Source organism: Hypomesus nipponensis, chromosome 20 (genome assembly GCF_054491055.1).
Source record: "Hypomesus nipponensis isolate SF chromosome 20, ASM5449105v1, whole genome shotgun sequence".
NCBI classification, from domain to species: Eukaryota; Metazoa; Chordata; class Actinopteri; order Osmeriformes; family Osmeridae; genus Hypomesus; species Hypomesus nipponensis.
In genome coordinates, this window is record NC_140380.1 from 8,344,482 (window position 1) to 8,365,863 (window position 21,382).

The 21,382-nt window shown below is 52.0% G+C and overlaps 3 protein-coding genes across 5 annotated transcripts; 1 reads left to right on the forward strand and 2 right to left on the reverse strand.

The window, feature by feature from the left end:
* Nucleotides 1–1,239: 1,239 nt before the first annotated feature.
* alg5 (ALG5 dolichyl-phosphate beta-glucosyltransferase) lies at nucleotides 1,240–6,522 on the reverse strand. The gene is made up of 10 exons (XM_084684449.1): nucleotides 6,113–6,522; nucleotides 5,707–5,875; nucleotides 5,183–5,229; nucleotides 4,730–4,798; nucleotides 4,428–4,520; nucleotides 3,630–3,743; nucleotides 3,391–3,450; nucleotides 3,062–3,213; nucleotides 2,534–2,619; nucleotides 1,240–2,162 (listed from the first exon to the last, which is right to left on the reverse strand). Exons 1-10 carry the CDS (start codon nucleotides 6,173–6,175, stop codon nucleotides 2,047–2,049), a joined length of 969 nt encoding a protein of 322 aa, XP_084540575.1. The 5' UTR covers nucleotides 6,176–6,522; the 3' UTR covers nucleotides 1,240–2,046.
* Nucleotides 6,523–6,644: 122 nt separating this feature from the next.
* exosc8 (exosome component 8) lies at nucleotides 6,645–9,504 on the forward strand. The gene is made up of 11 exons (XM_084684450.1): nucleotides 6,645–6,771; nucleotides 6,959–6,995; nucleotides 7,076–7,139; nucleotides 7,297–7,370; nucleotides 7,490–7,535; nucleotides 7,633–7,738; nucleotides 7,914–7,959; nucleotides 8,053–8,149; nucleotides 8,445–8,565; nucleotides 8,703–8,809; nucleotides 9,280–9,504. The coding sequence occupies exons 1-11, from the start codon at nucleotides 6,755–6,757 to the stop codon at nucleotides 9,396–9,398; spliced, it is 834 nt and encodes a 277-aa protein (XP_084540576.1). The 5' UTR covers nucleotides 6,645–6,754; the 3' UTR covers nucleotides 9,399–9,504.
* Nucleotides 9,426–20,786, reverse strand: supt20h (SPT20 homolog, SAGA complex component). Of its 3 annotated transcripts, none has more exons than XM_084684438.1 (23): nucleotides 20,666–20,786; nucleotides 20,132–20,265; nucleotides 19,843–19,878; nucleotides 19,505–19,627; nucleotides 19,247–19,373; nucleotides 18,844–18,947; nucleotides 18,491–18,661; nucleotides 18,253–18,392; nucleotides 17,958–18,114; nucleotides 17,633–17,689; nucleotides 17,453–17,524; nucleotides 17,063–17,232; nucleotides 16,587–16,619; nucleotides 16,275–16,389; nucleotides 15,755–15,860; nucleotides 15,222–15,377; nucleotides 14,746–15,055; nucleotides 14,137–14,246; nucleotides 13,962–14,017; nucleotides 13,499–13,597; nucleotides 13,163–13,256; nucleotides 12,188–12,267; nucleotides 9,426–10,661 (listed from the first exon to the last, which is right to left on the reverse strand). In XM_084684438.1, exons 2-23 carry the CDS (start codon nucleotides 20,132–20,134, stop codon nucleotides 10,506–10,508), a joined length of 2,475 nt encoding a protein of 824 aa, XP_084540564.1. In that variant the 5' UTR covers nucleotides 20,135–20,265; nucleotides 20,666–20,786; the 3' UTR covers nucleotides 9,426–10,505. The 3 variants fall into 3 exon arrangements, with proteins under 3 accessions (XP_084540564.1, XP_084540563.1, XP_084540565.1); XM_084684437.1 differs by having other exon boundaries at nucleotides 14,137–14,249; XM_084684439.1 differs by lacking the exon at nucleotides 12,188–12,267 and having other exon boundaries at nucleotides 14,137–14,249.
* Nucleotides 20,787–21,382: the final 596 nt, after the last annotated feature.

Consider the following 21,382-nt stretch of genomic DNA (forward strand, 5'->3'; position numbering starts at 1 on the left):
GGTTCACATGGCTGTAGTTTACGTTACATTGTGCCGAGGGCTATTGTTCCATAAGGGACCATCCGATACAGGTTTGGGTGTGGCAGTCTGGGAACCACATATGTCTGCAAACTTGATCAGTGTTGTCAACCTCAGGAAGTGTCTTCTTTCCTATCTGTAAGCGCGTCTAGGCACACGTCTCTGACACGGATATCCTTACTAGTCCATTGAAACACTGGTTGACGTTGACAAAACACGCAGGCCTTGTATTTATAAAATGTTAATACAGAAGTCCTTCTAATTCATTTTACAACTGAGTGCATACATACCACGATATTCTATAGGCCTAAATTGCACCTGTGCTTTTTCCAATTCCTATCATATGTTTATGAGCAAAGCCGTGTTGCCCACGTTAATTCTTGTCAACAAACACAGCATCAGTATTTTCATTGAAACTTTTCAGCGTGCCTTTCAGTGAAATATCCAGCCTGAATGCACATGAATTGTACTAGAAACGTTATTCCGGAGATCTTTTTGAATGCGGATGAACACACACCGTATTGTGAGTGACGTGACTGGTCCAGTTAATGACGCAAGCCCGGCTGGCGACAGCGAGTCTAGAAGTTTGACATTTTCACAGTTTACAGCAACTGCTGTGGAACGCAACAATACTCCCAATATGAAGCACGTCCAATACAAGCGGTCCGTGTAACCCATATTTACATATCCAGGTTGATCATCCTAACGAGCATTCTTTGGACGCGAAGCTGAGCCCTTGTCTGTGTATGTCATCGCATAGGTAGGCTATAGCCTCCAAGCGCGCTGTAAATGTGCGTACGTAGACGTGCGAGGAGAGCAAGGGAGAGCAAGGAAAGTAATGAAAGTAATGTAGGCTATATTATCCCACGGCATGCCATGGTTGTGTATGTCTAACTGAGTGATAGTGCAGAGACGAGATGAAACACGGCCTGACTGTCTGGTATCTCGCGCAGGAGACGGGGAGACAAACAGGATGCGCCCCCGTGGCTCGCGGCGGCCCACAGACATCCGCATTATTAGCGCGAGCCTGCATCCTGGGCCTAACCACAGACTCGTCTAAAACAAAACAGTAAATTACGGGGACACTACATTTATTCAAACCACAGAGGCTCTGTGTTCAGAAAGTCAACAATACCCGAGTCCATGTGACATGTTATAGGAAAACAGACACAAAAGCAAGAGACAATTTGGAAAAGCACACAAAGAAACAGAAAAGAATCATTACACTTTTTTAACTTTATTTGTTTGGAGTCTTCCCGCCCATACCATGGGCCTATAACCCACAATATCAAACAGTTACAGACCACCAGAAAATTAGGTTTCACCTGCCCACGAACCACAATAAAAAAAAAAATCGAACATTTATGATCCCTTCAATATTCACTACATTGCTTGACGTTAGACGAGCCAAAAAGCCTCTCAGCTCAAACGATTTGACACGGTAGAAAACAGTACGTAACACGGTGCATGGGGGATTGATCGTACAGTGCATTAACCCGAACAAGAGAGCGCGGCAATCACAATAAACTGTTTGGATGGGAGCGAGGGCTCGTGCACTCTGCCAGCAAAGAACATCGAAACAAAGACCTATCAGAGACTTCACAAATGGACCTGTCTCGCGTTAATGCTCGCGCTGAGAAGCCAAGCAAAGCTAGAATAACGCTCCGCAGCCAAGTGCTGCATCTCTGACAGCCCGTCGTTTTATGTCCCTTGACAACCAGCCAGCTCGCTCAAAAAGAACAGAAGGCGCTTTCTGACGATTCCCGCCAAGTTCACGATCGCGTTTGAGACTGTCTGCAGTATATGCCAAGCCTCTTCCTACACCTCCACAGCCCTTGAGGGGATTGTGGGTAATCTCCGAAACGTTCACGTACAGTACACGGCTACATACTCGGCGCTGCCAATCTCAAACACCACCAACAGTTTATTTATTATTCCTGATCCCAACCCATCCGTGGCCCAGTGGCTTCGCCCCCTCCAATCGAAATGGGCCGTTTTCCCCTGTGCGGGTAGGGCCCGGCTGATTGGCTAGTCGGTCTTGCGCGGGGACTCGAGTTTCCAGGCACCGGTGATGTAGCGTAGACGGATGAACACCAGGTCCCGTCCCATCTGCAACCAGCTCCACACGGGGACCAGCTTAGACCCTGGACACACACAGAGACATCAGAGAAGTGGGTCAGGGTTAGGGGTCAGATGGCTGAGCGGTTAGGGAATCGGGCTATTCATCAGAAGGTTGCCGGTTCGATTCCCAGCCGTGCCAAATGACGTTGTCTCCTTGGGCAAGGCACTTCACCCTACTTGCCTCGGGGGGGGAATATCCCTGTACTTAATGTAAGTCCCTCTGGATAAGAGCGTCTGCTAAATGACTCAATGTAAATGTAAGTGCCAAGATGTACACGGCTGACGCCATTCGATGGTGACGGTGATGATATTATTTGATTTGAAAACACAAGACGGGCTGTCTGTGTCTGTACGCCACCCTGGCACAGATTGAGGACAGAGCGTGGAGACTCACCTTCGATCTCTGTCCAGTTGACGGCCACCTCGGCTATGGGGATGTGGAAGCACTGGGCTATGTAGAGCAGCTCCACATCGAAGGCCCTGAGAGGAAACAGCGCAGCGAGTTCAGGTTGGGGACAAACGCACACATAACACTTGGAAGTGGTGTATTACAACAGGTCAGGCCTGCTGAATAATGGATGGATAAGCCCTGGCCTCGACCCCAGCCCCCCGGCCCCGGGATGTGTGGAGACTGTGATTGGTGGCAGCGTATGTGGGGAGACTGTGATTGGTGGCAGCGCATGTGTGGAGACTGTGATTGGTGGCAGCATATGTGTGGAGACTGTGATTGGTGGCAGCGTATGTGTTGAGACTGTGATTGGTGGCAGCGCATGTGGGGAGACTGTGATTGGTGGCAGCGTATGTGTTGAGACTGTGATTGGTGGCAGCGCATGTGGGGAGACTGTGATTGGTGGCAGCGTATGTGGGGAGACTGTGATTGGTGGCAGCGTATGTGTTGAGACTGTGATTGGTGGCAGCGTACCAGCGCTCCACGTGCATGGAGGAGAAGGTCTTGAGGGCAGCCTCCCGGGTGAACAGCTTGAAGCCACACTGCGTGTCCTTGATCCCCCGCACGCAGAAGAACCACACCAGGAAGTGGAAGCCGTACATCAGGAACGTACGGAACATGGACCGCTACCATGGAGACGGGAAACAGGTCATGGTTGGTTAAGACTTAGTATACAGGGAAGGGTCCGTTTAAGGTTTTACCTGGAGGGCATCCAGACAGGCACATGGATGCAGACAGGCAGACAGACAGGCAGACAGACAGGTAGACAGGTAGACTGACAGGCAGACAGACAGACAGGGTACCTGAGCAACTGAGTCATGTTCCAGGTGAGCTCTGGATCCACATGAAATGGCCATGTTGTCCTGCAATCCAGACACAGACGCTGAACAGCAGCACTTCCAAACCCACCCACATTTATTCCATACATATTTTCCCATCCGTCCACCATGACCCCAGTATGACCATTGCTCTAACACACTGTTTAACACTGGCTTCTGAAGCATGGAAAAGGTCAAAACGGTGAACACACACACACACACACCGGTTTATTTTGGATGTCATGAAGGCCAGCCTCCACCTTCTCCAGGTCTGGAAACTTGGTGGCTCCGTCAGCATCAGCCATCAGAATGAGCTTCCCCCTGGAACTCAGAGTGCCCTGGGAGAGAGGGAGAGAGACAGACAGAGGGGGGAGGAGGAGGGGAGAGGGAGAGAGACAGACAGAGGGGGGAGGAGGGGAGAGAGGATAGGAGGAGGGGAGAGAGGGAGAGGAGGAGGGGAGAGAGGAGAGGAGAAGAGGAGATGAGGAGGGGAGAGAGGGAGAGGAGTTGGGGAGAGAGGGAGTGGAGGGGAGAGAGGGAGAGGGGAGAGGAGGAGGGGAGAGAGACAGACAGAGGGGGGAGGAGGAGGGGAGAGAGGGAGAGGAGGAGGGGAGAGAGACAGACAGAGGGGGGAGGAGGAGGGGAGAGAGGGAGAGGGGAAAGGAGGAGGGGAGAGAGGGAGAGGGGAGGAGGAGGGGAGAGAGAGAGGGAGAGGGGAGGAGGAGGGGAGAGAGACAGACAGAGGGGGGAGGAGGAGGGGAGAGAGGGAGGGAAGGGTGCAGAGGGAGAGGAGGAGGGGAGAGAGGGAGGGAAGGGTGCAGAGGAAGAGGAGGGAGATGAAAGGAGAAAGGGATGGAGGGAGGGAAAGAAAGAATGAAAGAGAAACACACAGAAAGTCAAACGAGGTGCACAGCTAGCCACCAACAGCATGGTGTCTTGTTGAGGAAGCGTCTAATGCCATCTGGCATGGGTGATCAAAGCCCATGGTGGGATAGCTGGGTGGCCCCCAGCGCAGGCCTCACCATCCTCACAGCACCTCCCTTCCCCCGGTTCCTCTGCTGCGTCAGAACCCGCACCTTGTCACACCCATACTGCTTACTGTACTTCAGGGCAACCTGTCACAACCAGGAAGAACATGGAAAAACGGTTTGGGGGTTCATATTTTTCCAGGTAACATAGACCAAGCCACTTATATTTACAGTCGGAAATATAAATCGTATTTTGAACATACTATGTCGAGCAGGTTTTGTTGTCGGAGAGCCACAAACTATTTCAACGGCATTATGTCTATTTCTAAGTTGTGTTTATTTATCTAATAATGTACCTCTGTGGTTTTGTCCTTGCTGCCATCGTCAACCACAATGACTTCATAGGTGAACGTTGGGTGCCGTTTCTGGAGAGAGAGATGTGGTTTAGAGAAGGTTACGAAGAGGACAGAGGATTCCATGCGCCTACACTGCCACCTTGTGGCCATTTTAGAAATAGCACAACCGTCAAAAGAAAAAGACCACCTATCTACTGTAGGATGCTGAGAACGCACATTTGGCCATTATGACAACTACTTGAGTTGGGTGGAGTAAAGTAGAAGGTTGAAGATATGCAGGCTGTTGAAGTCATAATGATACATGGGCACATAGGGCCTTAGTAACTTAGTGTTTTGGTCGTTATGGTTGCACTGGGTCAGTTAAAAATACAAAACGTTCCTTTCCTTGAACCACTGAAACACAGTTGGAGCTATGTACATCTGGTCCACGATTAAGGGGCCAGAGAGACATACCTGTCTGTTCTCCAAGTATTCCATGGCTTCCTCCATCATCACAGGCACTGAAAAGACACACGTCAGGCTTGAACAAAGCATGAATGGAAAGCAGGTCGGCAAGTGCACTTGAAGCGTGAAACACGAGCATTAGGACCCTGGGACAAAGGATCCGAAACAGACCAGACTGGTTTCGCTCAGCTCCACACTCCTGAGTGGACGAGAAGCCCTGAATATGAGAGCTCGCCTGCAGCTGAATGTGTCAAGTGTCCAGCAACCATTGCCATTTCTGACTCCATTGATAAAATGCGTCCCAGCCTGCATTCTACGTGTATTGAACGCTAACTGATGCGCAAGGCAGCACCGTGTGTAAATAACAGCTAGGTTTGCAACCCAGAGCAAATGGAAACTCAAACGTCTCCTTTGCGTTCAAGACGTGACATCACATCCTACTTGCTTCTTGAGGATAACTCGACCACGGAACGCTCTCCCCCAGTCAATGATTACTTAGCTAAGTCCTCTGTTCGTCTTCACAAGATACTCACATCTGAGTTCCTCGTTGTAGGACGGGACCACCACCGACAGCTCGCAGGAATGGGGGTCGTGAAGGCTTGGAAAGGGCTTCTTCTCTCCTGTGGAGGTCAGAAAATACTTCTCCTTCTCATGGCGAGTCAAATCCACCATGCCGGCGGTGAAGTGGGCAATAAGGAGAACCTGAAGAGTAGCAAAGGATCAATGGCATCCTAGGTTGAAAGGTATTAAAGAAAAGTATTGCTGTGTTCATTTTGGTACTACTCCGGAAACTGTATTTGAGCTTTTCATGCATAGTCCATCAGATGTGCGCTAAATCTGTCATTTGCTGTCATAATAAATAAATGTCATAAAATACACTATAACCTCGCAGCTCAACATGACATAGACTAGTTGCTAAATAGCTGAAATAATACATACCGCTATCAAGCCTGCCACTGCCAATGCAACCAATCCTAGAATCAATTCACATAGGAAATCCATTCTCCATTACCCAGCGCAGTGTACAATAACTTACACCACTTCTTACAGTGACAGTGACTCAGTTCGAGTGTCGAACTGGCTCGACTAGCTAGCCTCCTTGTAACCTCTTCTTATTGTGTTCCGTTCCTGATAGCGAGGTCTAAACACGGCAATAAAAGTCGATTGTTTTGATGCTGCAGAAATTCATAGCTTCAATATTCCATAATGCAGTTGGCTTGCATTGAACTTAACTTCCACTCACAGAGGAACACCTACGCGGAAGTATCTCGCCGATAACCACATCATCACATTGATCCAAGAGGGTCCCTGCCATCACAAGAAAATACATTACGACCTCTACTGGTGAGGAGGAATATTGCGCTCAGTCTAAATGCAGAGCCTTGACAACATTACATTAGTGTGGAATACTTGTCAAGTCCAAAAACGGATTTACTGATCGTACTGTGATGTGTGTTACGTGTAATTTGTAATATTCACGGTTATACAAACACCCACGAGTTTCTGGGAAGAAACGAATCTGCATCGGCTTCCGTTCTGACGTCAAGGTTGAACCAAACACACGTGGTTAATCAAAACATCATGGCGGCTGGTTTCAAGTAAGTGTTCCTTACACAGAGAAAATAACCCTTTCATATTTAAATCACCGTTGTTAATCTCGGAATAACCTTTCATTATATAGCAGCTAGCTGTTTTATGAGGCACCTGATGTCTTGTACTTATGAAAGGGGTAGATTAGCTACCTACGTTTGCTGATAACTGATTTATTCTGCTGTGTGTCATCAGGACCGCAGACCCCCTGGAATATCACAGGAGTTTTCTGGTCAGTATTAAACCCAATGAAACTTGTTGCTTTGCACACATTGCATTGCTAAGGCATTTACCAGCTTGCTTTCTTCCCAGAAAGAGAACTGCCGGCCAGATGGAAGGGAATTGGGGGAGTTCAGAACCACGACATTAAATATAGGTGAGAGGAGGCTGTGGTAGAAAATGACCGAAGCTAGACACCTAAGCTACCTTTTGCTGTACAGAAACATAACTATACTCAGTTGAGATACTGACTTCAAGCACACCTATCTTGTCATTCCCTCTATGTCTGCTGGCCTGTCATCTGTCATTCCTAGGCTCCATATCTACCGCCGATGGCTCAGCCTTGGTGAAGATTGGAAACACGACCGTCATATGTGGCATTAAAGCAGTATGTTATCACCACAACCGTGATTCAGCAGAATTATTAATATGAATCAGTGATATTTGTGGAAGCAGAACTTGAAGAACATGCACCTTGTTCTCACTCCAGTTTTTCTGTATTTAAAGGAACTGACGAACCCACCTGTGGACTCACCCAGTAAAGGCTACATCGGTAAGTCGTATGTAAAAAGCAGTTTTGGAAGTAAACAGCTCCCTCAATCGAGTGACTTCAGGACTTTTCTGTCTGTCTGTCTGTCTGTCGGTACCAGTGCCCAACGTGGACCTTCCTCCACTGTGTTCCTCACAGTTTCGCCCAGGACCTCCATCAGAACAGGCCCAGGCTGCCAGCCAGTTCATCGCTGATATCATCGACAGGTACTCCATCACTTCAGGCAGGGCGGAGGGCGTAGGCGGCAGCAGCATCTGCTTCAATACGTTCATCCTGCTACACTCAAAACTATGATAGTTTTAGCTGCTGGGCGCCACAGTTAGAAGTTATATAATGTTATCGTTTTTATATCAACTCAAGATGTATTTTGTGTCACCGCAGCTCTGACGTGATAAAGGCGGAGGATTTGTGCATTGAAAAGGGAAAGGTAAAGCAACAGCTGATGAAAACAGGTGTTTGATGAGGGTGTGTCGTGTGGTCGCTGGCGTGATGCACACTGACCATGTGTCTCCCCCTTCAGCTGTGCTGGGTGTTGTACTGCGACCTCATGTGTCTGGACTACGATGGGAACCTTCTGGATGTCTGTCTCATCGCCCTGCTGGCAGCTCTGAAGAACGGTACGGCTGTGATCCTGATTCCTATTCTTATATATATTTTATTTTTTTAAATTGTTCGAGTTCTTAGAATTAGTTAAACGATTGTACTTTTGACTTAATTTAAGATCCGTATATGTTTATTGTTTGCACCTTCCTGCCACAGTAAATTCTGTGTTTGTGTAACATACATGCCGAATAAACCGAATTCAGATTCTAAATCATCATACTGCTGCTTACAAAAAGGAAATTCAGTGTATTTGGAATATTTTGAAATTATTTTGATAACGTTTTGAAATCCTACAAATATCTTTCCCAGCACGACTTCCAGAGGTCACTGTTGGCAAGGAAACGAGCACCCCTAAGGTCGACCTGGAGAAGAGGAGGAGCCTGAGGGTGAACAGATGCCCCCTAGGGGCCACCTTCGCCGTGTTCGACAAGTACGTGACCCCCCCCCCCCCCCCCCATCTGTGTGTGTTCTGTCCACTGTGTGCAATTGTGTGTTAATGGGTTCAGGCCGCTTTGCGTGTGTATTGACGTGCATTAACGTGTTAACACTGTGTGTGTGTATGTTTAGCTCTGTAGTGATAGTGGACCCCACAGTGGAGGAGGAGAGGTTGTCCACGGCGACACTCACCGTGGTAACGGACGTGGATGAGCGCCTGTACGCTGTCCACAAACCAGGTGAGAGGAAGGAGCACAACCTCGGGCCTCTCAATCATAGCTAAACTATTTATGTATCGGATCTGTGCAATTCATTTCTACTTGAATATTGACCACAAAGTACAAAGTCAATTCTTAGCCTATTCTGACTCAGTTGTTAAGACTAACATCCCCCCTCTCCTCCTCCTCCTCCTCCTCCTCCTCCCCCTCTCTCCTCCTCCTCCTCCCCCTCTCTCCTCCTCCTCCTCCCCCTCTCCTCCTCCTCCCCCCTCTCCTCCTCTTCCCCTTCTCCTCCCCCTCTCTTCCTTTCCCCCCCCTCCTCCTCCCCCTCTCTTCCTCTCCCCCCCCCCTCCTCTCCTCCTCTCCCCCCCCTCCTCCCCCTCTCTTCCTCTCCCCCCCACCCCCCTCCTCTCCTCCTCCTCCCCCCCTCCTCTCCCTCTCCCCCCCCACCCCCCTCCTCTCCTCCCCCTTCTCTCCCCCTCCTCCCCCAGGGGGGACCTCCATGTCGGGGGAGAAGCTGCAGGACTGCATCAACCGAGCCTCCACCAGGCACCGTGAGCTCAGCAAGCTCCTCGACCGGGTCCTCCAGGGCAGCAAGACGCCGCAATGAAGACCAAACAGACACGCGCAGAGACAGTTTCTTTTCTCTAAAAGTTGTATTTTCCACTGTCAATATATATTCTTTTTTTTTATGACAATAAAACTGCTGACAAAGACCATTTACAAAAGAATTCTGCCTCAATGTCCAGAGACGTCTTGCTCGCACGCACACACCTGATTTCATGTAAGAATATACACTCGGATCCCCAACTAGTATAAGGAAATGCCTTATAGTTTACTTCTAAAATGTGCCGTATAAAAACTGCACACAGTGTTGCATGCTGGGACGATGAGTCTTCTTCCGTGACGGTATTGTTGAGACGGTAGACATCCCCAGACTGAGATTGGTAGTATTGCCGTCGCGTTCTGATCTCGGGTCAGGTTTCCTCACTCTCCCATGTTACTCATCAGATTATAGAAAGATCATCTCGCACACAGACACGCGCACACACACACACACACACACACACACACGGTGGAAGAAAGCTGAATGGGGATCAGTACCTACAGGTGCCGTGTAACGGCGGCGACCACCTGGAGACGGCAGGATCAGGCACGTTCATGGGGAGTCCTCTGAGAGTGTGCATTGACCGTCCTCGCTCTGTTTGAGCCGACAGGGCTTCCGTAGTGGAGAGCGCCCAGACAGGGAAAGAAGCACCCTGCTACCTACAACAAGAACCAGCTTCCATTTCTCATTATGTATCATTTCAAAAATATCAGGTTCTTTATCAACGGTAGGGTTTTTTTTTTTTTGTCTGTTCTAGAAAAAGGAAAAAGAAGAAAAAATCTATGGTCGGGCAAGTGTTTTGGTTTCCCCCAAAACTCAACACGTCAGTTACATACATCTCTCAGCTAGAAAAAAAAAAAGAACAATTCAAAGTCTCTGTTATGTGTGTCTGTACCCTCCAAGACAAAGAGCACAGTCATTTCATTCGTGATGAGGTGGGCTAGCGAAGATTGGCTAGCGAAGGTGGGCTAGCCAAGGTTGGCTAGCGGTGGTGGGCTAGCGAAGGTGGGCTAGCGGTGGTGGGCTAGCGAAGGTGGGATAGCGGCGGTGGGGCTCCTTGTGGTTGGCGGGAGGGGGGGGGAAGGGTTGGGCTAAGACCCCTGCTCTCTGTCATGATTTGGGGAGTGGCTGAGGCGTGCTCCGCTTCCTCTTACTTCTTGGCTGGCTGGCGGTATGTTGCCGTGGCGACGCCCCCTGCGGTGCCCCCGCCGCCGCCCCCATAGCCATTTGCTGCTGCGGTGGCATTTGGTGATGCAAGAATTGCAACTGTAAACAGAGACAGAGAGACGAGGAGGGGAAGAGGAAGAAAGAGACACTTACAATAAATTCCAGTTCAGACACCAACATCAACCTGTTCGCAACACGCATTCTGAACCCTGCAGCAATAGCAGCCCCCTACTGGCCATGCCAGGTAAGACAGGCATGCTCAACCCTGCAGCATTAGCAGCGCCCTTCTGGCCAGGCCAGGTAAGACAGGCATGCTGAACCCTGCAGCATTAGCAGCCCCCTACTGGCCAGGCCAGGTAAGACAGGCATGCTGAACCCTGCAGCATTAGCAGCCCCCTACTGGCCAGGCCAGGTAAGACAGGCATGCTGAACCCTGCAGCATTAGCAGCCCCCTACTGGCCAGGCCAGGTAAGACAGGACACCCTCGGGTTGATACAGCCCTGATCCGCCTCAGAGAGGATCGAAGGTAAGTCCAGGAACTGGTGGGATATGGGAGGGTCTCCTGCACGGTGTTTGGAACTTAGGGGAGAGGAACAGACCAAGCTACAGGGGGTCGCCTCAGGGGTCAGGGGTCACCTCAGGGGTCAGGGGTCACCTCAGGGGTCAGGGGTCACCTCAGGGGTCAGGGTCAGGCTCAAGGTCTCTCTAGGGACGACTCCTGAAATGGTTTGTGGTCAGTCTGAGTGCTAAGGGTCCAGCGAGAAAGGAGGAGGGGAAAGAAGGGGGGAAGGAGAGAGGGAAGGAGGGAGGGTGAGGGGCGGTTATGGGATGCAGACGGGGGGGAAATCGTACAGGGTGGAGGAGAGGGGTGTGGGGGGGAAGGGGGAGAGAAGGAGAGGGGGCAGTCAGGCAGCACGAGGGGGGGGGGGACCTTGACGGCTGTCTTTTCTGAGCACCTCTCCGTCGTCAGGGACGATAACCCCCACCTGGCAACAACGCCCCTCCACATGCTGCCTAGCAACCATGCATCACGTCAATAAACCTCAACGACCTCTTCCCCTCGGTTACACTGTTGTCTTTCACCGTAAAATACCAACCAAACAAGACAACAAATACTTGTAAAAGGGACACGTGTTGTTTACGATGCAGGCAGATGGACCGGCAGGGTGAATGTTTACCCCCCAAAAAGCATCAAAGTGACCAACAGCGAACATGCCATCTAGAGTCACAAGCTGTTAGTACAGTCACTTGTGTTGGACGTGCCACAAGCCCCCCCCTCGGCCTGGGATAGGAGGAGAGCCCCCCCCCCCCACGCACACAGGAGTCAGAGAGGATGATGGGGGGGAAAAGTGACCCTCAGAGGGTGGAGAGTTTGCGCTACATATCAGCGGGAAAAAACGACCATAAGCCTGATCGGATAACAGATGTTGAGTGAAGAGGAGAGACGTGATGTAGGCCACACAGCTAACTAGCAAAAAAAACGTTAAGCTATGTGTGCGAGTGCGCGTAGGTGTTGGGGTGCCATGTTTGTAGGCGTACGCACGTGTGTGTGTGTAGGTGTGCGTGCCGTGTTTGCAGGTACGTGTGTGTGTGTGTGTGTAGGTGTGTTGGAGTTACTGCATTACTTGGATCTGTGGCTGTTGCTGCTGCTGGAGCCGCGGAGAGGGCACCGGGCCGTCCAGCCCACAGCCCAACTGGGACAGCACTACGGGGGGAGGGATGGGGGGAGAGGGGGAGGGAGGGGCAGAGGGGGAGGGAGGGGCATAGGGGAGGGGAGGGGGGGCAGAGGGGGAGGGAGGGAGGGCAGAGGGGGAAGGAGGGGCAGAGGGGGAGGGGGAGGGAGGGGGGGCAGAGGGGGAGGGAGGGGAAGAGGGGGAGGGAGGGAGGGGGGGTAGAGGGGGAGGGAGGGAGGGGGGGTAGAGTGGGGGCAGAGGGGGGGGAGGGCAGAGGGAGGGACACAAACCGGGGGGGTACGCAGTGTGGTGGAGCAGGAGGTTGGTTCAGGGAGGGAGACAGTGAAAGGGGTGGGGGATGTAGGAAGGGGGCGGGGCACGGAAGGAGTTTGTTGAGAAGGATACGGGTGGAGGGGGAAAAGAGAGCGAGGCAAACGGATGGGTGACGGGCGACACACACACACACACACACAGCGCACCAACAGGAGGGTGGCAATGGAACGGGAGTAAAAAAGAAGGGGGGGGGGAGAGAGAAAGATGGGGACAGAGGAAGGAGGGGGGGGGGGACAACAGAAAAAGGGTGTAGCAGAGAGGTAGGGAGTGATGAGTGTAACCAGGGGTTACAGTACAAATCCACTACTGAGAGACTTTGGTTCAGGTCACACCAAAGCAAAAATCTTTATTTCTTTATCTTGATAATAATAATAATGCTATAGACATTTTGGTTTAGGCAGAGGAGGTGAAGGGGAAGCACTTCAGCACATTCTTATGTACACTGAAACCTGAGTCTACCTAAAAGTTTGGAAGTGGGTAAGTTTAGTGAGACGCGCTGAGGAAATCGAGTCGTTAACATGAGTCCAAACAGCCTAAGTTAGTGTCACTGTGTAAACGCTACTGTTCCAGTGTGTGTGTGTGTGTGTGTGTTACCTGCGGCCTGTGAAGACATGAAGCTCCCCACCCCCGTCAGGTTGATGACGGCCGTCTGCTGGGTGGAGAGGCCGCTGTCTGACCCCTGGTCACACTGAGAAAGGTCAGAGGTCATAGGTCAGAGAGAAAGATCAGTGGGGTAAACATCCCCGTGTGTGATAGAGACAGAGATTAGGGTTGGATTAGATTGTGTGTCCATGCGAGTTTGTGTGCGTGTGTTTGTGTGCAATAGGATGCTGTGCCGAGCGTGAGTGAGTTTGTGTTAGTAGGTGTTCTGGAGTGTGTGGTGTGTGTGAGTGTGTGGTGTGTGTGAGTGTGTGAGTGTGTGTGTCTCACCGGCTCCCCCTGCTGCTGGGGGCTGGGCGTGGCTGACTGGCTCTGCTGGGGGGAGAACTGGGACAGCTGCTGCTGTGGCAGAGAGTTAAAGATGGGGATCTGGAGGAGGGGGGGGAGAGGAGGGGAGAGGGGGGGGGGGTGGAGGAGGGGGGAGGGGGAGAGGTGGGGAAGGGTGGAGGGGGGGGTGAGGAGAGGTGGGGCATGAGCTAACACTCAGAGCTAGCATCAACAAGGACAGGGTAGCTGTAGAACCACTAGAACACTGGAGAACTATCTAAAAGGAATCAGGAAGCTCTGGATTCAAACGATGGAGGTAGAGGTAGGGGCAAGGGGGTCTGGAGGATGAGTCTTGGGAACAGGTAGGAAAGGGCCCGGCCAGGGGAGAGGGGGTCAGGGGAGAAGGGGTCAGGGGAGAGGGGGCCAGGGGAGAGGGGGCCAGGGGAGAGGGGGTCAGGGCTCTTACCTGCAGCAGGTTGAGAGGCCTCAGTCCTGGGCTGCTGTTCAGACCGAAGGGACTCGCTGGGAAACACAGACACACGGCGTCACACATGGAACCTGGCTCAGTAGGCCCCCAGCGGACTGCTAGCATGTACAGTGAAGCTTCTGTTTACAGGAGAGAGTGTGTGTGTGTGTGTTACCTGTCTGGGCCGTGGGCTGCATGGTGGGCATCAGCCCCCCAGGGGGGAGGAGTCCACTCAGGTTGAGGCCCGCCCCCAGCATGGAGCTGGAGCTCATCAGGGTCTGAGAACTGCTGTACACACACACACACACACACGCACGCACGCACGCACGCACACACACACACACACACACAGGACAAGAGGAAGGAGAGGTTAGGATGGCTGTCTGTGCAGTGGTAATGACAGGGAGAGACAGACTGAAAGCGAAAGATAGAGACCAGACAGAGAGAAAAACCAGACAGAGAGACCAGACAGAGAAACCAGACAGAGAGAGAGACCAAACAGAGAGACCAGACAAAGAGAGACCAGACAGGGACACCAGACAGAGAGAAACCAGACAGAGAGACCAGACAGACAGAGACCAGACAGACAGACCAGACAGAGAGAGACAAGACAGAAACAGAGAGACCAGACAGATAAAGACCAGAAATAGAGAGACCAGACAGAGACAGAGAGACCAGACAGAGAAACCAGACAGAGAGAGAGACCAGACAGAGAGAGACCAGACAGAGAACAGACAGAGAGAGAGCAGACAGAGAGAGAGCAGACAGAGAGACGCCCCCTTACCAGACGGAGCCCACCACGTTGATGAAGTTGAGTCCGGCCGTGCTGGCCATGACCTGGGAGGAGGAGGTGGTTCCCGTGGTGATGGAGGTGCCCATGGTGGGCAGGGGGATGGTCATGACGGGCAGGGCCTGGCTCAGGGCCAGCTGCGGCTGGGCGAATGGTGCCAGGAGGGTGGGCTGGGGCTGGAGCAGGGGGGGGTCAGACGGCGTGGGGGTCAGCGAGGGAGGGGCGCTGAGCAGGTCGGAGGGGTGAGGGGTGGAGCAGGGTGTGTTGGTGGGGGTCGGCGTGGACGGCTTCGGGGTGCCTGAGCCTGGGGATGGAAGGGGGGGGGGGGGGGGGGAAATACAGCCCAAATGAGACGGGCGCACACGTGACAGGCTGCTGTGCCTGTCTGTGCGTGACAAACGGAGTATTCATGTGATCAATGTACATACAGGAGGCCTAAGAGTTAGCCTGTGTGTGTGTGTGTGGCTCACGCTGAGTGGGGACCATGGGGGACAGGGCGGAGGGAGACAGCAGGCCAGGCTGGCTCAGCTCCAGGGAGGGCTTCCGGCTCAGCAGAGCCCCCTTGGTCGGGGGCGGCGTGGGACACTTGAGCAGGCTACTGGTGGTCTGGGACATGTACAGGTTACCTGCCCACACACACACACACACACACACACACACACAGAAAGGAGGAGAGGTCTAGTCATTAGTCGGCATCATGAAAAGGTTCAGAGTCTAATCAAATACAAAACGAGGGAAATCCCCTCTCCTCTGATTGGTGGGATGCTGTTCCATTCATGTTTCATTCAAAAGACGGTGAGGGTGAGAAACAAACGGGGAAAGAGACACCTGGCAAAGAGAGAGAGAAAAGGAAAGACAGAGCGAGAAGGAGAGATAGATAGAGAGATAGAAAGAGAGAGAGAGAGAGAGAGAGAGAGAGAGAGAGAGAGAGATGGATACAGAGAGAGGAACACAGTGTCCAATAGAAACAGAGAATCTGGAAGGGTGGTGGTGGAGGGGTTACCTGAGGAGCTGCAGCCCGAGCTGGAGGGCAGTTTGATGGGCGGGGGCCGCTGCTTCACCCCCTTCCCCAGGACTGATGACTGGACCAGAGCAGACAGGCCGTCGGCCTGGGGGCAACCGGACACACAACCGAGTTAGTGCACGTGTGTGTGTGGTAGTGTGCATGTGAATGTGGGAGACAGTTTGTGTGGGCGTGCGAGAGTTTGTTTGTGTGTGTGAGATTTTGTGTGCGTTTGTGAGCGTGTGTGAGAGGGCAGGTGTGTGTGTGACAAAGCAGGTGTGTGTATGACAAAGCAGGTGTGTGTGTAACAAAGCAGGTGTGTGTGTGTGAGAAAGCAGGTGTGTGTGTGTGAGAGAGCAGGTGTGTGTGTGTGTGTGTGTGAGAAAGCAGGTGTGTGTGTGTGTGTGTGTGTGTGTGAGAAAACAGGTGTGTGTGAGAAAGCAGATGTGTGTGTGTGTGAGAGAGCAGGTGTGTGTGTGTGTGTGTGTGTGTGAGAGAGCAGGTGTGTGTGTGTGTTCACCTCAGCCTCTGTGCTAGGAGAGATGTGACCCTGGCCCACAGGTCCAGAGTAGTGCGACATCTTCACCTGACACTTGACGTCCCTCTCATACACGCCCTTGTACTGGTGCAGGAACCTGCAGCACAACAAAGTCATCACACACACACACACACACACACTATACTCTCCAACATACATGTGTATTTGCATTTTACAATACATGTTTTGGAGGGGGGGGGGTTGATTGGGTGGTACTGTATGCCTGAATAAAGATATGAACTTGAGGAGGTGTGAGTGGACACGAGGAAGACAGGCTTTAGGACCTCTACTCACCGGTCAGCATCTATCTTGGAGCCTATGAGGAAGCTGGTGGGGAGAGAGAGAGAGAGAGAGAGAGAGAGAGAGAGAGAGAGACGGAGAGAGAGAGAGAGAGAGAGAGAGAGAGAGAGAGAGAGAGAGAGAGAGAGAGAGAGAGAGAGAGAGAGAGAGAGAGAGAGAGAGAGAGAGAGAGAGAGAGAGAGAGAGAGAGAGAGAGAGAGAGAGAGAGAGAGAGAGAGAGAGAGAGAGAGAGAGGAAATACAAGTCAGAATCCAGGTGAAGCTTCAAAAGGGTCTTATATCTGCAGACACTAAGATCCAACCTGCAAACCAGATCTCTAGCTCCAGCCTAGACTTCCATTCCCAGCCCAGATCTCCATCCCAGCCCAGAGTTCTATCCCCAGCCCAGACTTCAATCGCTAGCCCAGACTTCCAGCCCCAGACGTCCAGCCCCAGACGTCCAGCCCTCCTCCCCAGGGGCTGAGTGCTTACGGTGGGTGGATGAGCTGCAGGTCGGGGCTCTCCTCCTCTGCTCTGGTCTCTTTGGCGCTGTAGATCTTGCCGTACACCAGAGGGTCGCCCATTGACTGGAAGATGGACACCTTGGTCCTCTGAGCCTGGCCACCCACCTCACACTCAAACGTGTAGTCGTCCACCACCTCCTGGATGGGGGAGGGAGACAGAGAGACAGAGACAGACAAAGAGAGAGACAGACAAAGAGAGAGACAGAGAGAGAGAGACAGAGAGAGACAGAGAGAGACAGAGAGAGAGACAGAGAGAGAGACAGAGAGAGACAGAGAGAGAGGGGAGAGAGAGAGAGAGAGCTTAGTGGCAGTATCAGTGTGAGATGGCAGAGGCGTGTGTGTGTGCTCCCTGACGTACCTCGGCGGGCCACACGGTGTGCTGGGAGTCCTTCAACTTGACAGACTTCTCCTCTACGGCGTACTTCTCCACCTGGGACACAGTACACACACGGTGGCATGAGATCTGGGCCACACACTCACACACAATACACAGGAGTGTGGGACTGGTGGGCGTGGTCACAAACAGATGGGGACTTACGTCGATTTCCTTCGGGACTGTGAGCTGGCAGTTGCTTTGTTTCCACATGTCTACACACTGCGAGGGGGACGGCGAGAGAAAGAGAAAAGAGAGAGAATAGAGATGGAATACAATGAAAGAGATAGAAGGGAGAGAGAATAGACGAGAAAGTATAGGAGAGACAAAGAGAGAGGGAGGATGAATTAAAAGACACAAGCAAGAATACATTCTGTGTGTCTGGAAAAGAGAACAAAACTGCCCATTTCAACTGAACGAGGGGAGGGGGATCTATATACAGCAGTAGGGTCGCGGCGACGCGGGCGCAGAATGTTCCGAGGACGCTCACGTTTCCGGCCTTGGAGATCTTCAGGTCTATCGAGGGGGCGGGCTTCCTCTCCTTCCTCCTCTGCAGGTAGTCATAGAGACGCAGCTGTGGGGGCGTGGGCAGGTGGGCCAGCTCCTGCTGGCGGTTGAGAGCCGCCCGCGAGTGCCTCTTGAAGCACCTGCACACACACACACACGGGATCTCTCAGCACGTGTGTGCGTGCGTGTGTGGGGGGGTGTGAGAGAGTGTGCGTTTTCAGAGAGCGCCTGGATTCGGGGCGTTCAGCGCGTGTGGACACGTGTGCGCGTGTGTGTACCGTTTCATGGAGCGCGTGTTCATCTTCTGCTTGTTGTAGAGCAAGCGGTTGGCGGTGCAGGTGACGGAGATGGAGGGGTCCAGACACAGGGGCTCGGCCGTGGCCAGGATCAGCTGGCTCTCCAGCTGCAGCTTGTCGTCCTGCAGGGGGAGGAGGAAGAGGAAGTAGGGGACGCTTTCCCCTCCCCCGTCCCCTGGGAAAGACTGACAGGGGTGGGGGAAGCGGGGGGAGGCCTCACCTGGGTCCATTTGTGGTGGTCGCTGGTCATGGCGTGGACATCGCAGACCAGGGTCTGCATGGTGGGCCGCAGCAGGATGTGGCGGCTCTGGTAGGAGGGCATCTTGGTGCTGCCGGACTGCCTGTAGTCCCTGACCTCAGCTATCACACAGCCGCAGTGGAAGATGTTCACCTGGGAGACGGGGCGACGCGGAGGGGGGAGAGAGAGAGACAGAGAGAGAGACAGAGAGAGAGACAGAGAGAGAGACAGAGAGAGATAAGGAGAGAGCGCTCACCGAGGAGGACGGGACAGTCGCCACGGCAACACCGACAGGACCGACATTCCTCCCTGTGTGTGTGTGTGTGTGTCCTCACCTGGGACTTCTCCAGCAGGTCCACCAGGATGGGGGGCAGCTCCTCTGCATCCAGGTACTCCAGCAGCTCCCCTTCCTCGTAAGGCAGACGGATCGTCTCCGAGTCTGGAGGACACGCAGATAGACAAGCTTAGCCTGGGAGCCTCCACAGAGCAGCGCTGCAGCCGTCTGCTTTCTCCCTCAGAACAACAGAACTGCAGAAGAAGAGGCATTCCGGCGTCCTCTGGGTGGGTCGAGCTCAGTGGTAGAGCCATGGATTAAAGATAAGATCAAAGTGTCCGCACAATGAATGACATAACATTACAGATCCTACGGATGACGAGAGGGATTGTGGGATTTGGTCGGGTGGACTGATTTGATTGGATGAGAGGCTGACGCGGACCAGGAAGTGGGCCCCGACTCACCGGAGCCATTCTTCCCCCTGAGCATGAGAGAGTAGCCCTCATTCCCAGGGTACAGGTTGACCACCAGGCACGACACCGACTCTTGAGAGACCAGCTTTTCCAGGAGATTCACATTCCTCCTCAGCTTCTACAAAGGAAACAACCACAATAATATTTAAAAAAAAATCTTTGAGTCTGACAGTGAGCTACTCTCTCTAGTGACGGCATCCTCCCTCCGGGTTTAGCGGAGCGCGTCGAGGGGGAGTGGCACACACGCACCTTCAGCTCCGGCTCTTTGTCACACTCCTCGATGTACAGTTCGTACAGCTTCTGGTACAGGCTCTTCCTCACGGACGAGCCTCTCCTTTTGGCTGGGCGTTGACGAGCACTCTCGACAATGTACTGCGGGGACAGGGGCGGGGCCGCGTTAGTGACCACGTGGGGGGGACGGGGACGCGATGGGCACATCGACACGTGCGCACAACGCTGTCCCCACACACACACACACACACACACATGGAACGCTCCCGTTCACAAACACGCGAGCTCCCCTACACACTCACACATGACTGTCTAAGATCTGCATGCCACATTAATACATTTCAGAAAGGTCTCACCTCTGCCCGATCTAATGCATATTCCAAAACTTGTTGCTACAGAAGGGAAGATGAAACAAATTCACATCATTTAGATCACAGCTCGTTCTCGACAATACTGAACTGGGGTAGCAGGTTGTAAACAGATAACAGGTTGTAAACAGTTAGCAGGTTGTAAACAGCCTAGGTGATCACTGGAATAACTTCGGCAAAATTCACACGAGCGATGCCACACTCAGACATAATTAGGCTCGGCTTCCTTGTCGAGTAAACTAAAACCGCTGCACATCCTTAACATAGCAGGGCTTACCATTGTGGTCCTCCACCAGTTGCAGGGTCAGTGACAGGAGACGCCGCAGTCTGACCTTAGCCCCACACCGTCACCTCCATAGAAAGACCATTCAAACCCTGCTGTACATCAACACGGCGCATGGACACACCTGTCTGTCGAACGTAAACATGCATAGTTTAGGCGGCTGGATTGGAATGGTGGGGCACTTTTGAAGTCAACGTTAGCTAGCAAAGTACTAGCATGGCTTGGTTAACTGAAGCAAGAACAAAAGCTAGACAGCTACAAGCTTTACATAGTGGGACGCGTGGCGACATATTTTGTAGCCACATAAATGGATTATACACACACTTAGAAAATCGCTCGCTTCAAAGTCGTTGGATGAATACTCAGCCAGTGCTCTGCAAGCGACACAGCAACAAGCTAGTTCGCGAGCTAGCCTGTTAGCAATGTAGCAAGCTTGGCTAAGAAACCTGCAAAAGTTATCAGTCTATACATCGCCTACGACACAAGCACGTGAAGTATCACCCACTGTAAATAATAGGATTAACTCACCTTTTGGGTTGCATAGTGGTAAACAGTAATTCCAATGCAAGATACAATGTGTTATTTCAGTGTCTTCATTGAAAAAAACTCAGGGCAGCAGCCATTTTCTTCCAGTGTGACAACAAAAGCTAAACTTCCGGTATGGAAGGTAGTGGGCGGAACCAAAATCATCACGGAGCGGAAAATGCCCTGGGATGCTCTTCACTGTTACGTTAACGTTCACACCTTCAAATGAACCAGTGAGAGTGACTATGTTGTTGCTATTTATTTTACACTCAAATAGTACTCGAACCGTAATTACGCGACCCTGTCAAAGACTAATCTCCTACTGAGAATAGTTCAATTGCAATTGAATGTTCAAGCTTGTGTCTCTACCAAAAACCATGTCCTTGCCTTGGCTACTCCAAAATAAGGGCCCATGCTTTCAATACGTTAGCCATAGGACCTTTGATAACATCAGATACAAATGACCATTAAAATACAAAGTTTCAGGATTACAGTTTGCAATTCAAACTAAATAATTCTTGGCATACATTTTATGCAATAGACCATTGGCTTACCAGAATGCTGATGGATGGTGTGCAATAGAGGTCCAGACTAGAGATAAACATGAAACACGCTTATCTCAAAAATGGAAAGGCATAACAGACTTCTGTGATTCCTGTGAGAAACACACAGAGAAAGAACACAGCACTGTGTTCCAAGTTGGGCCTATTTTTAGAAGCA

Coding starts and splice junctions, on each gene's coding strand:
- alg5 (XM_084684449.1), bottom strand. CDS start 6,175: ATGGATTTCCTATGTGAATTGATTCTAGGATTGGTTGCATTGGCAGTG. Junction 3,451..3,629: donor ATGACATCCAAAATAAACCG/GTGTGTGTGTGT, acceptor TCTGGATTGCAG/GACAACATGGCCATTTCATG. Junction 2,163..2,533: donor CAACTGGACAGAGATCGAAG/GTGAGTCTCCAC, acceptor GTGTGTGTCCAG/GGTCTAAGCTGGTCCCCGTG.
- exosc8 (XM_084684450.1), top strand. Junction 7,536..7,632: donor ACCCAGTAAAGGCTACATCG/GTAAGTCGTATG, acceptor TGTCGGTACCAG/TGCCCAACGTGGACCTTCCT. Junction 7,960..8,052: donor TGTGCATTGAAAAGGGAAAG/GTAAAGCAACAG, acceptor CTCCCCCTTCAG/CTGTGCTGGGTGTTGTACTG.
- supt20h (XM_084684437.1), bottom strand. Junction 18,948..19,246: donor CAGGGGGAAGAATGGCTCCG/GTGAGTCGGGGC, acceptor CGTGTCCTCCAG/ACTCGGAGACGATCCGTCTG. Junction 16,390..16,586: donor TCCAAGATAGATGCTGACCG/GTGAGTAGAGGT, acceptor GTTGTGCTGCAG/GTTCCTGCACCAGTACAAGG.